The sequence below is a fragment of the Balaenoptera borealis genome, assembly GCF_965194805.1.
Source record: "Balaenoptera borealis genome assembly, chromosome: 3".
Classification (NCBI taxonomy): Eukaryota; Metazoa; Chordata; class Mammalia; order Artiodactyla; family Balaenopteridae; genus Balaenoptera; species Balaenoptera borealis.
In genome coordinates, this window is record NC_138866.1 from 91,020,131 (window position 1) to 91,035,967 (window position 15,837).

The window sequence follows — 15,837 nt, forward strand, 5'->3', positions numbered from 1 at the left end:
GCAAAGAGCCTTAATGACCTTTGAAATTTCATCAGAGCTACAAAAGTCACTTTCCTTGCTTGCATTCCTCAATTCTGGCTCTGCCTCTTGGAGCTGAGCATGTGGCAGGGCTGCTCACAGCTGGGCTGATTCTTCCTGCAGCGTTAGCTTGCTCTGTGACAGGCCAGTGCAAATTGAATTAATAGCCTATGAATTTCCTCTGGCCTGCCACATCGGCAGATTCACACCTGGTTTCTCACTGCTTTCTTTCCAAACTCGGCCAAGCCAAAGGCACACAAAAACAAGGGAGTAGGAGTTAGAATTTATCTGGCTGGTCTGTACCATACAGACAGGATATTTGCTTGAATCAAGCACCATCCCACCCATAACCCAGAAAGCCACATGGGCCTCTGGTAGCTACCTACAGGATCAAACCAACAGAGAATTCTCAACTCTCCCCCTTCACACCCCTAAATATTAGGTGACCAAATGACCCGTTGAAAAGTACAAAGTTAATCAATTTGAACAACAATAGCAAGAGCCTATGAAGGACTCAGAAATGAACAAAGCTTTTTCACGTATTCAATAAGACTGGTTGGGTGGGTATTCTTATTGTTGTTTAAAAATAAGAAATATGAAAATTGAGCTTCCAAAAGATTAAATGACTTGCCCTGGGCTATAAATGGCAAGGCTGAGATCCCTAAGCCCAATATTTGGAATCTTAAATGATATTCATTGCCTCTTACTTGGTAATATGGAAGCAAAAGACAAAACAAAACAACCAAGGAAAAAAAACTGAACAAAAAAATATAAAAACAACAAAAAAACCACCGGAAGGGGGTGGGACGGGGGTGGGGGGGAGGATATGTCTGTTTGCATGTGTTTTTTTTGTCCTGAATTCACTAAACTAGTCTGTATAAGTAGACAGACACACACAATTGATTGTTTAGTAAAATCTGAATAGTTTGCTGAGACATAATAAACTGTGTTATGCTTAAGTTCAGGCTCCCCTTTTGATTTTTTTTTTTTAAGTTCACAAGTATCATTCCTGAAAACAGACTGTGGGCCAGCAAGAATCCTGGTCGGTTCACATTTATTTCTCTGTTTTCTTAGAAAACTTGTGATGTAAGAGATAGGCATTATATCCCGGGAGCACATGAGTTAATCTGCACTTTTCTGTCTGAAAGTCTAGGTTTTGGCCCACATTTATAGAGGTTACCTCTTCAGAGGCAGAGAACTTGTAACTGAACTTCCCCCAGGCTTTGCCATGTTCAGTGGCTCATGGCTGATCCCCTGCTGAGTGACCTATCAGCATCTGTGTTCCCAGGGGGAGAGACAGGTTTAAAGTGCCAGGACAGTTGTTGTACAAGCAACCATAATTTGATGGATGAGCTTTTAACCTTAAAAGTAAAAATGAACTTTCTGACATATGGTAATCATTAGACGTCTGGATGAATGAAAACACTCCATCTTCTCTTTCACAAAGAATCAAAACTTCGCCATGTTTAAAAAATAAAACCACAACAAATAAACACAGAGTAATGAAAGTCTAAAGTCAAAAGTCAAAAGCACTTACCTTGGCACCTTCTTCCAGTGGAGGACAAGGAGAACCCATCTGGACACAGACATTTGAAGCTGCCTTCAGTGTTGCTGCATGTGCCCAAGGCACAAATTTCTGGTTCTTCAACACATTCATCAATATCTAAAAGAAGTACATGCGTCAAACAAAGTCAAAACATGATGGAGACACCATCAGATACTAAATGCACAATGTAAAAGTACAAAGTGTAACTGAGTTTCAAAACTCTTCTAACAATGAAGATTTTTCCTGTATCATGATGCTGTGAGTGGACTTCTAGGCTGTGATGACTTTATTTATTTTTTCTTTTTTTTTTAAGATTTTTTTGATGTGGACCACTTTTTTAAAGTCTTCACTGAATTTGTTTCAATACTGCTTCTGTTTTACATTTTGGTTGTTTGGCCACGAGGATGTTGGGATCTTAGCTCCCTGACCAGGGATCGAACCTGCACCCCCTGCATTGGAAGGTGAAGTCTTAACCACTGGACCGCCAGGGAAGTCCCTGTGATGACTTTTAAAAAACTAGTTTTGATGGTTCTTATTGTAAAAATGGACTCTGCCAGTGCCTTCTTAGGGATGCAGTGAGAAACATCTTTTACCCAGACTGAATTTCTTGGATAATTAGAAAAGTTGGAGTAATTTCATACCACCCTAAACTAGGAAAGAAGCAAGAAACTCTAGAGTCTGACTTCACCACTACACAGTAAGCAGACGCTCTGAAATTTTAATTGTGCTGCCAATGAGTTACCCCGTGAGAGATGTAGGCCTTTGAACCAAATTTGTTCCCCTCCACCCATCTATCCACAGTGCCTTTCCCCAATATCCCATGCTACAATATCCTAAAACTATGACTTCTACCAGGACACTAGTACTCATGAAAATAATCCTATGCAATACAAACTAAAGATATCACAAGAGATGAGGCTCCTGTCTCTCATTTGCAGTGTAATTTGTCTGAAGACACAAAAATATCTTCTGTGTATAGACTATAGTTTTTCTTTTATCATATAGATAATAGGAATTTGACACACATAATTGTGGCATGTTTCCTTTAGCATATTAATATACCTTATCTACTGTAAAGGAGTAATTAAGGATGGTTTGCAGGGAAGTTTCAATGGCTTGAGTATGTTCTAGTTTGCCTGGGAGAGTCCTAGTTTATGCCTGTTGACCTGGACTCATTATTAATAGTGCCCTCCTCAAAATTGTCTTGGTTTGGTCAGTGAACTACATGATGACCCTACTTGTGGAAAAAGCATGACCACTCTTTCCAAGAGACGTACCCATCTTTTTCCCTGACTTTCAGCAGGAATTTGTAGTGAAAAAGAGGTAAGTCTTGATTCTGAGCCATGCTATTTTTATGGAAGTTTTTTTTTTCAATGAAACAGATACCCCTTGTATCTTGAGACTCTTTATTTTCAGGTTTGTGCAATGAATTCTACCCACACCAAAATGTATTCGCATTACACAGCTTTATTCCCACGAGGTCCAACTAAAGGGAAGTTAGGATATTAACTTTGTTATCTTGACTTAATTTTGTAAATACCACACAATAGATTTTCTAGAAATGTGCAGTGCAAAGTATCTTCCTGTACAATGCAAAACTAGCTTCTTCATCATTTCATGTTCTTATGTTGCATTTATAGTTGCAACATGTTTCCTGTGGCTTATTATCTGAACTGCTGCTGATGATTGAATTGCTCCATTCCTACACTCCCTCCACCCCGGCATCCAACCTCTGCTTAAAAGTCAACTTTTGTGGGCTTCCCTGGTGGCGCAGTGGTTGAGAGTCTGCCTGCTAATGCAGGGGACACGGGTTCGAGCCCTGGTCTGGGAAGATCCCACATGCCGCGGAGCAACTAGGCCCGTGAGCCACAACTACTGAGCCTGCGCGTCTGGAGCCTGTGCCCCGCAACGGGAGGGGCCGCGATAGTGAAAGGCCCGCACACCGCGATGAAGAGCGGTACCCGCACCGCGATGAAGAGTGGCCCCCGCTTGCCGCAACTAGAGAAAGCCCTCGCACGAACCGAAGACCCAACACAGCCAAAAATAAATAAATAAATAAAGTAGCTATAAAAAAAAAAAAAAATTAAAAGAAAAAGTCAACTTTTGTAAAAATGCTCAGATGTCTCCTTTTTGTTTTTGTTGTTGTTACGGTAGAAATCAAACTGTAGGTGCCAACTTCATAAGGGTAGGGACAAAGATTTAGAATGAACACATTCATGAACTATTCTGGAAGTCATTTTTCTTTCTATACATTTTCATTCTGTTCATTTTAGGGTAATTTTGCATTAATCATGGAGTGAATAAAGCTGATCTCTAATAGAAGTAAAATAACACAATAATTTGTATTTAGGTCTAATTTTGATAAAAGTGTTTTCATTTAGAATATTATCTCTTGACTGAGAGTTAAATTAGATACATAATAAACATTTGTCATTGATGATATTAAAAGTGGACAATTCCTACTCATTATGGATTAGATGCAGACTTATTTAAAGGTGGGAGCATGGACTAGGTGAATTCTTAAAAGTCCTTTCCACCCTATTCATTAATGAAGTTCTGGCAATTAATGTCCTTCATTTAATGCAATGATATACGTATTGAGGAATGCAGTACTATAAAATTTGGTGAGAATTTATTTGTAGTTACACATTTCTACCATTCTACAAGTCAAAATAACATAGACAAATTATATAGCCACATTCATCCAACCTTGAATGTGGTCACTTAAAGATTTTAACTGGAATCAGGAAGCTATGTTTAGTTGCAACCCATTGGCACTTAAAAACATGTAATCCAGAACTTTTTACCAGCTGCATAAAAGTATATTGGAAAAGTGTCAGGGTCATGTGACCACCCATATACACAGAGCAAAATAGCTTCATCAGAGATTAGCATGAGAATTGATGTTCCTGTCTCACCATCTAATTTTGAGCCCATAAGTCATACCCTACCCTTGGATTTGTTTCTGATAAAGTATTCCAAAATGAAGACACCATCACACCATCTCAAAAATTTGATAATGTCAATGCAGTAACCAATACTGCTAATTTGCAAATATTGATAGCCCTCCTACCTTCACACTTGTCATTCTGGAGACTGTATCCAGGTGGACAAATACATCTGTAGGACCCATCCAAGTTCTGACAGGTGCCTGGTGCACATTTTCCAGGTTCTAGGAGACATTCGTTGATATCTGCGAAGAAAAGGGAAAAAGAAGAAAGAGGTTCCCACTAGCATGATTTCCATCAAGCAACTAAAACTGAAAGAAACTGGAATAAGATCTAAGAAATACGTAAATCTAAAGTCCACAAACTCTACCATGGAGAAAAACTAACAGCTCAATAAAAATCAGCTTTATTAGCTTTCAGAAGTGTGCAATGTATCTAACAACCATATTTTATTTGATCTACTTTCCAGGAAAGCATAGCACGTGAAAAGACAATGGGTATGAAGATCTTTGAGGACACCCAAAGGATTGTATAAGAGCTTACCACAAAGCTATGTTGAAGAAAAAGAATAAAAGAAAGGGAATTACAGTTGTTTATAGAACAATTTAACTGTCTGTTACATTGAACGTTGTAACTGTTTCTGTAATTACAAACACTTAATTTTAAAAGATAAAGGGGAAGAGTGGTATATATACCATACACACATACAGGCAGGATTAGTGTACTTCTACTCTGATCTTTTTCCTCCAGGCTTCTGAAGGAAGGATTGTGATAGAGACTGCGTGATTCCTGGAGTGGTCTCTGGGATGACCTTTGGAGGGTCTTTCTGAAGCAGCACTCACCCACACAGGTTCTCCCATCTGGAGCCACCTCATAGCCTTCATTGCACTGACACTGGAAGGACCCCACTGTATTGATGCATTGGCCATTTCTGCAAAGGTTCCCATTTCCAGTTGCACATTCATCAACATCTGCCAAAAAAATATCCTTTGATATGTTCCAAAGAAAATGTCATAATCCCATCAATGATCAAAACTTTTAAAGGGAAAAATACTTGTACTGAATTTCAGTGGCCTTTGCTGGCTCAGGCAGACTTAAGAAATTCCAATATGATCTAGTTTATAACAATAGACCTGGCTTTACTCACCTATCGGAACCTAACAAGATGACATAATTCTACTAATTAGAGATTGATCATTTATATTAGGATTTTATATGAGTTTCACCTTGATCATCCTTTAGGTTTCATTTTTAAAGGTTAAAACTGAATTACTAATACACAATACAGCTGAGGGTATTATTAAGTATTCCTGTAATCAGAAGTATATAAAAGTAGCCTCTAGCACAATACAAAATTTGGTTCCTTACCCTTGCTTGTGAATAATATAGCATATTTTATAAGAAGAATTTTAACTTCTTTGAGGGGAGGCTATAGTGAAACATCTAGACAAGTAGGTCCACACTGCTCCTGAACTACGTAATTTCTATACAAAGGATAGCTTTTGTATGTTTTAAAACAGATTCGATTTATTTTGAAATGTATTTAATTCGCAGCATAGTAGACATAAAAATTATAGCTGCTAATGAGTATATTAATAAAAGTAATAGATGTAGTAACTATACTTGACAATTAGCACATTGTATTTAAAAACTCTTTTAACCACTTGTCACGCATAAGATGGCATATATTAAAAAAGATTGCCAGCACGCTGGAGATGATGCTAATTACAAAGAACACACATAAAACTGCCTTCCTTTGGTGGTTGACTGTTTTGCACACGCACCTATGCAGTCATTGTTGTGGGAAAGGATGAAACCGTGATTGCAGCGGCAGTTGAAGGAACCAATCGTGTTTCGGCAAGTTCCATTCCCACAGGCATCTCTTTCACACTCATTTATGTCTAGCAGGAACAAAGGACATAGAAAAACATGATTATTAACAGAAGAAGAGGGTATGTGGTTACCTGTGGTTAAAAGGCATTTTAGAGTTCACAAAATGTCGTACGTAGGCTGAGAACTTCTAGATTCGATGTTGGTATTAGTTCCAGCAGCGGCAGCTCCCTGTGAGGAACCAGCAAAAGGCAAGGTTCTAAGCCTTGGGAGAAAATCCTTTCCTTGGTTGGCATGTGAAAGGAGGCAAGCTAAGGACATGAGAAGTGGACAAGAACTGTTTCATTCTATTTACTTCTAGAATTCTCCACCTTTGCCACTTTTCTCAAATACTTTCACTTGGAAATGGAAAATTCTGTGCGCATCTGGGTCTTGATTCACTGCCACCTTTGGCAAACTTCAGCCTTTAAGATTCTCACTCAAGTTTACCAAAAAGCAGTGAGTCACCTGATATTACCCCAAAATCAGCAACAAAATAAATTAGCTTTCTAACTCACCTGGAATTTTAGACATGTTTCTTTTTCCCAGTCCACCCCTAAAAACCCACGACCACTCCCGTGAAATGGTGACTTATCTCCCTTCTAAACTATCCCAATGTGATGGCCCCTAATATGGCTCCTCTCTTGCGGTATATTTTGTCTTTTTATTGGTCTATGACTTTTCACTTTGACTATTTGTAAAGCTATTTTGGCATCTTACGTGTCTTTGCATCTTGTGACAGCGGCTATCATCTTTTCTCGTAAAGAGTAGGTGTACATTATATTAAGGAGGAAATAAGAAATTAAAATGAAAAAAGTTGATATTGCTGGTTTGTTATATCACCAGGCAGAATGAGGAGGGCAAGGACAAAGAGATGGGGAAGGAGTGGAAGGGAACACCTCAGATTAGCAAAATGTAGTGTTTAGAGTTAGGATTTCCTTTCCTTTCAAATTTGGGACATAAAGATAAGTTATCTGTGATCTTAAATCAAGAAGCTACTGCTGAGCCCAGTGTGACTCCAACATGTGTGTCTGTGGTTGAAGACTGCATCCAGATAAGTCACCCTGCCAGGAGTCAGAAACTTCTGCCTTGATTCATTTTTAGCCAAGCAAGTGAAGTTCTTTAGTTGGGCAGGTTCTTTGGTAGAGGGTTCTAGATAATTCAGATGGAAGAGAGAGAATGAAAGTTGGGCAGGGCTTCATTTGATATGTAGGGATTATCTCTCCAGTGATGAGCAGGGCCTATTATAATCTTCAACTTAAAACTTATCTGCTCTGAAGATGACCAGACTTTATGAGAATGTTCCCTAATGGATAAAAGCCAATTACAGCCAAAGGCAAGCACTTGAAACATTACTCTATTGATTGTTCTTTTTCCAGCTGTGAAACTGATTCATGTTCATGAAGTCCCCAGAAGACTTAATGGATGTTGCTTTAAAGTAGAAACAGAAAGGAGGGAAAGAGAGAAATTGACTGATTACATATTTGAAGTTTATTCTAAATCAACATTCTGATTCAGTACTAAGACCAAGGAAGAGGTTTAAACTCTTGAGCTCTTTTCCCCTAGGAAAATGATCTGTAAATTTGTCTTTAAGGACACAGAAATATTATAAAAGAATAATAGGCTTTTAACATTAATAAATAGTAATTTTTTTGTCTTAATATCTTTCTCAATTTATCTCTTAGTCAAAAGTTTTTCTGAACTGACAGCCAAATGATTATCAAGAAAGAGGTTTATGATGTTCAGATTACTAAAGATTAAATACCAAAGGATATTAATGCTACACACCTGCTTCTGTTTTTATTTTATAAATAAAAAAACAACTACTGAAAGGTTTAGTGTTAACTTTGAATATATTCAGATACAAATGAGTTTTTCAATAGGCTATGAAGAAAAAATGAAATGATAGTCACATACTCACCCAAACACATGGTTTGATCAGCATTTGTTTTAAAACCAGTGTGGCAAAGACAATAAAAGCTTCCAACTGTGTCAATACACTGTCCGTGGCTGCATATATTGGGGATTTCTTGACATTCATTGCGATCTGTAGATAAAAATTAAGTGAAAACTTAGAAGACAAAATCAAATCAAATAACTTACTTCTAGGTATTGCTCTCAGGATTAATCCTAGCTCTAAACTAAGCCAGTAAAACAGATGCCGACATATTTATTTTTGACTCAAAATTGGTTAAAACTTACTCTCATTTACTGGGTACATTCACACCATATTAACAATACACAAGCAATGAAAAAACAGGGGCGGTATCCAAAAAGATCTTCTAAAAGATGAGAAAACTTAGAAGTAGAATGGGGAAGAAAAATCCAAACGGGTAGGTAATCCATTTGATGATCTGCCTAAGCAGTATCCTAGACTGTGTAATTGATTGAAGTATTTTGTCTAGTCAAGATTTGGTGCCTCAAATCATGGAAGCTTCATGGCTTCCTCTAGAAATTTAAATCAAACAAATCCCATTGCTAAGATAGGTTTTCATGATGGACAGCCTGCATCGTCCCTTGTTCCACTTACCCATCATTATTGTGTCTCACTCCTATAACCTTTTGTTCCATCTGAACCAAGTCTTCCTGTCTACACATGGCTCCTTTCAGCACTTGACAATCCTAATGATGTTTCTTTCTTTTTTATCCATATTCTTTCAGAAGGAAGCCCTCTCATCTTGCTTCTGCCAGTCTTTAGGCTTTAAATTATATCTGTCATCAAGTGATGCTCTCCTGAAATCTGATTATCTGAGGGGCCAAATTTGTTGCAGGAATCCACAGGTGACATAATTACATGCCTACTTATGCCTCTCATTTTCTAAAGCTCTCAAGAGTCTACGTTTAGGGAAAATGTGAACTCAAGGGGCACTGCGTTATCCTGATTTTCCTGTTGTCACAAAAGAAAGCAAATGGCAGAATGCCGCCTTGGGTGTAGATGTTGTAGAGCACCGCAGCACCCTGCTCTCAGCTGAATAATCCACACTTGCTGTTTGCCTGCCCTATCTACTGAGAAGATGGCAACTGGGAACAGGCACTTTTTGCTGCACAAAGCAGTTGTGCCCAAGCCAGGAGAGAGTATATTCCCTTCATTTCACGTGCTCAGGCTGCCATTTTTAGAACTACTTCCTTCCAATACGCAAAACATTTAGAGTTGATGAATCACCATATCCTTTAAAAGTCTCAGGTGGGGTTGAGTATATCATGAAGAGGGGAAATTGGGATAGAGTAGCTTAGGAGCTACGGCTAACCTATGCAGAAATGCTAGTGAACAAATTAGGATTATTCCCATCAGAGAAAACGGATTTAAAATGAGCAAGCTGCTCCCTGAGATAGGCAGAGGAAATTGATTTCCATTGCCAAGCTCTGTGGAGGGAGCTGATTTTGAGGAGGGTTGGCCCAAACCTTGGGTAACCTCTGGTAATATGGATCTGGGAGAATGCAAGGACCAGGTCTGTCTTATCTCTGGGACCCACAGAAAATGGAGAGCATTAAGAATCTTATTAGAAAGGGATCCTCAATTAGGAATTTTCTTTCCTACGTTGCCTATTTCATGACGATTTTTAAAAAATGAAACGTGGATTTCTTTGCAGTTCTGCTGGTGAAAGAGAAAGTTACAATTCTAGAGAACTTAACTGTGAAATTCACTTTGTACTGAGACCAGAAAACTAGGTTTCTACAGGCACCAAGATTTAAACTCCCAGAAGGTTCTGTCTGAGGTTGAGGTAGGAGATTTAAACAGGGTACTGGGGGAAAACACCCACACAGTCAGCAGACAGAGAGGAGACCATGAGGAAATGGCTGGGAAGAATATGTCTTTAGCTGGGCAGTACATTTCAGAAGGGGGCTGCATTTGCTCTAATGCCACACCTCCTCAGGTCAGACCAGCATCCTCGGCTTCGATACCTAACTGTTCTCTAAAAATCTCTCAGCAACAATGCAGGTATTATGGCCAGCTGTTGAAATGATGTACTTATGGATTCAAATAAAAATCTTATTATGATAAGGAAATTTTAGTTCTTTTCATCTTAAACACAGGAAGACAGGAGTATTTTACAATATGTCTGAAAAAATGCCATGTATAGGACAGTATTTAAAGACATTTTAAAAGATTTTAAAAGTAAGATGTAAGTGAAGACATTTCCAGAGTGAAGTCTTCAGCCCTAGAGGCTGAATAGCTGCAAAACTCAAATTCAAGTACATTCCCTTTCTTGTGAGGATTTCGATGAATGAGGGAAATGAAGATTTGGCTACAGACAACACTCCTTCACAGTACTTATCGCTGGTTAACGCTGGATGAGCTTTATTTATGTTACTATTCTACAAGAAAACATGACAGGGCTTAAGCCCCAGTAGGCCCTGGTTGGACGTCTTGTCTTGATGTATAAAATAGTTGTTCCCTCATCTTGCCTGAGCATGAAATGGTGTGAAATGACATGTTCTATATTATCAGCAGTTCCTTATTTTGATTGGAATTATTTCACGCAGTTTCAAATAAATATAAATTACAAGCAAAATGCAGGGAAGTGGTATGAGTGCCAAGTTTCATGAGGGCATTGTGACTCATATCAGAGACGTCCTCACTTTTCCTGTCCTGTTTTGTTTTGTTTTCTTTCTCAGTACGAGGAGAACAACTGCTCTGCTGACAAAATGCTAAATACTTGCACATGTTCCTTTAAACCCCCAAAACAAGTCTTGATTCTCAAAACGAGTTTTTGTTCTGGTATTACACCCTCTTCCCACCAAAGTCTCATAAAACAATGCAAAATACCCTACGGAAAGCAGTGCACTTCCCACCACTTAATCACTGGTGGGCAAGGAAATCCAAGGAAAATCTGACTACGTTCCTTGGTGTTGTTTCATTCACAAATGCATAAAATATCCAGGAAATTCCTTGTGAAATGAGCCAGAAGCAAAATAACACACTCTTCCTGACCTCCTTGCTAAATATACAGTGAGTTATAATTACTAAAAAACTCAGATGAAAATCATTCTGAGGTATTACTTTCCTCCTGGGCTGAAACACCAGTGTTTTTATTTTCACACCACTGGCTACAAGATACTATCAGATACCTAATAATTTTACCATCAATTTAAGTTGGTAGCACGATCATCCTTCTTATTTCTGCCGCATCCCTGACAAACGGGAACAGCAAAAAAATTTAACCTCTCGCGGATAGTTTCTCATTTTACTGTAGGTGACACAGCAAATAAAAGGCTTTCAACGTTTGCTGCCCTCAGTCGTGTAAGCTGTTTAGGAGAAAAAGTGATACTGTTGGTTCTTTTTCCTTGGTTTGTGCAGTTTAATCTGGCCCAGCTCAGGAGAGCTTTGCCATCTAGACTTGGGGTATGTGGCCAGAATGGTGACAACCTCACCCACTCCAGGGGGATTATGTGAAAGGAAAAAAAAAAGTATTTGGTCCTGAATACCAGTTAGGGAGTGTGTATGTGTGTGTGTGTGTGCATTTGTGGGAGTGGGTGTTTGCAGCAGGGCAGCAGAGAGGCAAATTTGGAAACGTCACACCTCCAAAGGGAGAAAAGAGCTAAGTGTTGAAGACATTTCAACAATTTTCCCTTTTTCCCAGTTTAGTTACTACAACTCAGAAGTCATGTATTCTTCAACCTAACCATCTCAAAGAAATCCAGGTATCTGCAGCTCAATGGGGCTGGCCCGTCGGGTGGGCGCTGGGCGGCGGAGACTACTTGCCATTGCACTGCCCTGTGGAGGTGAAGCGGTAGCCGGGCTTGCAGTCGCAACGGTAGCTGCCCGCAGTGTTGATGCACTCCGCGTTGCGCTGGCACACCGGGCCGTTCTGACACTCGTCGATATCTACAAGCAGGAGAGAACTGAATTACAGGGAGGGCAGAATCTGGTGTCAAGCTGATGAAGCCACTCACACAACGTGGATTTATATTTTCTCGTTTTGATCGGTTCTACTGAACAAACCATGGAAGATGGAAAATTTGTTTTCTAATTTTTCTGTTTTACAGATATTTTTCAGAAATGCAAATACTTGATTTATCACCACACATGGCTTCTAATGCTGCTAATGTCTAGAAAAAGCTGTGAAACTCAGCTTCAAGGGCCAGGACTTGATACGGGTATAGACCAAGATTTCCTAGGAAATCTTGTATTTGCTCAAAGCCTGGGGGTTTTAGGATTCAGTTGGGTTGCTTTTGTCTGGAAGGTTGTGAGGTCTGCAGAGCAGAGCATCTCAAACCTTAATGTGCATATGAATCACTTCGGATTTTTTTGAAAGGCATCTCTGATTCAGCATGTCTGGGGGGAGGCTTGAGACTCTGTGCTTCCAATAAGCTCCCAAGTGATGCTGGGTGCTCCTGGCCCACAGACAGTGCTTTGAACTGCAGGGCTGCACGGGCTCTTGCTTAAATTTCTGCCACATGGCAGTCAAATCAAGGAGACTTAACATGAGAGATTGCACATAAAACCACTGAAGATAACCAAACGCTCACTATCAAAGGAAAGAATAAAATGGATATTGTGTGCTCCAGGGCTTTGACTATGCTCAGGGAGTTGTTTGTCTATCTTTTAAAAATTTTAACAGCTACCTAATACAGTTCAAATTCACGGCATTGCAAAAGTTACTGCACGGTCCAGGCTATAGCATGGGGCAAAATACATATTCCCTTCCCCTGCTCTTATGAAACATTCTAATTCAGTCTAAATCCAGTAAAGGGAATAGCCTGTAACACAGGTGGGAGTCAGCCCAGCACCAGTACTGGGGTTTCATGCAGAAGTCGGCTCAGCCAAAGAAGTTCCCACAAGGGGGCGGCAAATACATCAACCTAGGCCTCCTAGGTGTGTGCTTTTGTGGTGGGAAAACCTCAAGGACTATTGGCAGTCAGTGGGAGTTACCGTCTAATATGGGGTGTGCCTCTCTGTACAACAGATACAGAAGCAGAATATGCCTACCTTGGGTTACAGTGGACCCAGGACCCAGGACCCAGCACCACCTCACCCACCAGGCCTGCCCTGCTCTTAATGAAGGGTGTACAGAAACACAGAGGGTACCTTGTGTAGTTGGAGAAGCCAATCGGTGTCACAGACAAGCATTTCTGTAATGCATCAGATGCCTAACATCTGATTATAGACATACTTGGGGAGGGCAGACACATGGATCCTCCCTAAATCACTTCTGGAATCCATTCCAATTTCAGTCTGGCTGAGGCATGTACTAAATCAACCTTCCTTTTCTGATTCTGCGAGCTAAGAGTGTGCTGGGAAGCAGCTGACCCTGGATTAAACATTCACCCTGAAGATGGATATCCTACGAGACGGAAACCGAAAGTTGGAGCGCTTTGTAATCTCCATATCCACTGAATGCTACCCTGACAGCAAAGTGCCTTACGCTGGTGCAGCTGTAGGTTTTCAGTCTCATGTGTGTAGCAAGGTCTAGGTTGACGTGGTGGCCCTGGGTGGCCTTGCCTCTGGTTTCTGGCCAACGGCTGCTGCTTCAGCAGATCTAAGTGCCAAAGAGGCACCTGGGTAAAGTAACCAGCTCTGAATGGAAGAGAAGGGGAGATGCCACAGAAGGCGGCAGACATCCTGAGGCATGTACGACAGGTGGAAGACAGTGGCTATGAGCAGGCAACCACCTCTCGCACTATAAGGTCACCTGCTGTGGGCTTTCTTCTCCATTCCCACATCGTGCCTCCTCCCCACACCTGATCCTTGACGACCTGAAGCCCAGGGCCCGAACCAAAGCCCGAAATGACTATCTCCTTAGGAAGGCCAGGAATGACTGTCACCCTGTTCCCACTCCCCCGCAGAGGAGGCAGAGGAAGGGATGTGGGCCAACTTGGCCATAGGAACAGAAAGCCTGGTGAGGAGAATTTAACAAGCATGTGCTTGGGGCTGTAACTCGACTCATGGTCTATAAGCTGTCCCCAGTTTAGGAGAAAAAGATTTTTTTAATATTAAAATGTTGACCTATGTGCTCTAATACATGCTCTAAGGAGCAATAAGCCTTTCTAACATGAACAAAAACTCTGCTAGAGGCTCTAAGTTTAAGTATTAAATAGAAAATTATTCTAGCTGTCCTAGGGCCCATGGTATATTTAATAACCAGTAACGTCCCTTTTACTAAAATGTAAAAGAACACTATCTTCCCCAGATGTCGGAAAAATATGAAGTGCGGTAAGGAATGCGCAGAATCACAGCACAAACACATGGCAAGCGGAGGTAATTTGAAAATGAAAAAAGTACCATTTGCACGCATGCCAACATTCTTCATATAAAATCGAATTTGCTGTTCTTGCCATTTGGAATTCTCTCATGCATTTGAAATATTTGCATTAACCTTGTTTTCACTTGGGAGGAGCAAAGGCTCCATTTGGAAGAGAACACTGATTTTGAGGTTCAGCTCAAGACGACTGCCCACCACTCATGCTCACTTTCAAGCAATGTGAAACAATAGCCATCTATCGGACACACCCGGGATCTCGAGGCTTTTCCATATCAGCTGGGAAATCTAATACATTGTGTGTCGGGGGAGAGGGCTGGGGAATGGACATCCTGCTTTCCCCGCTGCGTGCTAGGGAATTTTTACATGAAATGTCTGTTGATCCACATGGTGCCCTTCACCATTGCTAGAGTGTGATGGATTTCTGAAATTCCAATGTTGTGAAATTGACCACGTGTGTGTGTGTGGGTATGTAGCTCATCGGGTGGCTCATTTCTGGATGCGATATAGTGACAGCCTCTCTTACCTTCACAAACCAACAACTTGTCATTATAGAAGAAGCCCACTGGACATTCACATCGGAAGCTGCCAACCATGTTGATACACACGCCATTTTCACAGACCCCTGGGATCTCCCGACATTCATCGATATCTAGAAACAGAGCAGGTACGTGTGAGTGACGGAACGGCACGTGGTCCCTCTGCAGGGTAAACTGGAATTGGAAGTCAGCTGCTTCTAATTCATTCTATGTAAGGTCTAAAGCCAAAGAAGAGAAAGTGCGTGTGTATGTGTGTGTAGGTGCTTGCGTGTGTGCACGTGCTTGCGTGTGTGCGTGTGTGCTGAAGTGGTGATGGAAGCGGGGACGTCAGTGAACGGCAAATTGAGATAACTAGACTGCGTGTCAGACACGCATGTGTCTATCTGATTGACTATCTGTTTTTCTGGTTTTGTTTTATAACATCGGCTTTGTCCAGGTAGGAGCCATCTTTGTCCCCACCGGGCCCTGTGCACCAGATGAGTAGAATAAAAGTGACTGCCAAGAGAAAGTGGTCTCTCTACCCCAAGTGTGTGGTGGTGTTGGTCTAGAATGGGAGAGGAGAGCTGGTGAAGAACAGAGGAGGAGCCCATGGTCACGGCCAACTCTGATCTTCCAAATTCCACTTCAACACCCCCTTTCTCCTTCACATGGCTTTCGAAAGGAGGTTAAGTCAGGTCTGGGGATGTAAGCTGGGCCTGGGCTGACCATGAAGACAG

General features: G+C 40.8%; 1 protein-coding gene across 2 annotated transcripts in view; it reads right to left on the minus strand.

Moving 5' to 3' along the window:
* The window catches only part of FBN1 (fibrillin 1), a 252,784-nt gene that overhangs the window by 43,331 nt on the left and 193,616 nt on the right, over positions 1-15,837 (minus strand). For both annotated transcript variants that reach the window (XM_082387352.1, XM_082387351.1), the window contains exons 44-50: positions 15,109-15,234; positions 12,086-12,208; positions 8,303-8,428; positions 6,297-6,413; positions 5,355-5,483; positions 4,638-4,757; positions 1,556-1,681 (exon numbers count right to left, since the gene is read on the minus strand). In XM_082387352.1, coding sequence (XP_082243478.1) covers positions 1,556-1,681; positions 4,638-4,757; positions 5,355-5,483; positions 6,297-6,413; positions 8,303-8,428; positions 12,086-12,208; positions 15,109-15,234 — 867 coding nt within the window. The remainder of the gene's footprint in view (positions 1-1,555; positions 1,682-4,637; positions 4,758-5,354; positions 5,484-6,296; positions 6,414-8,302; positions 8,429-12,085; positions 12,209-15,108; positions 15,235-15,837) is intronic.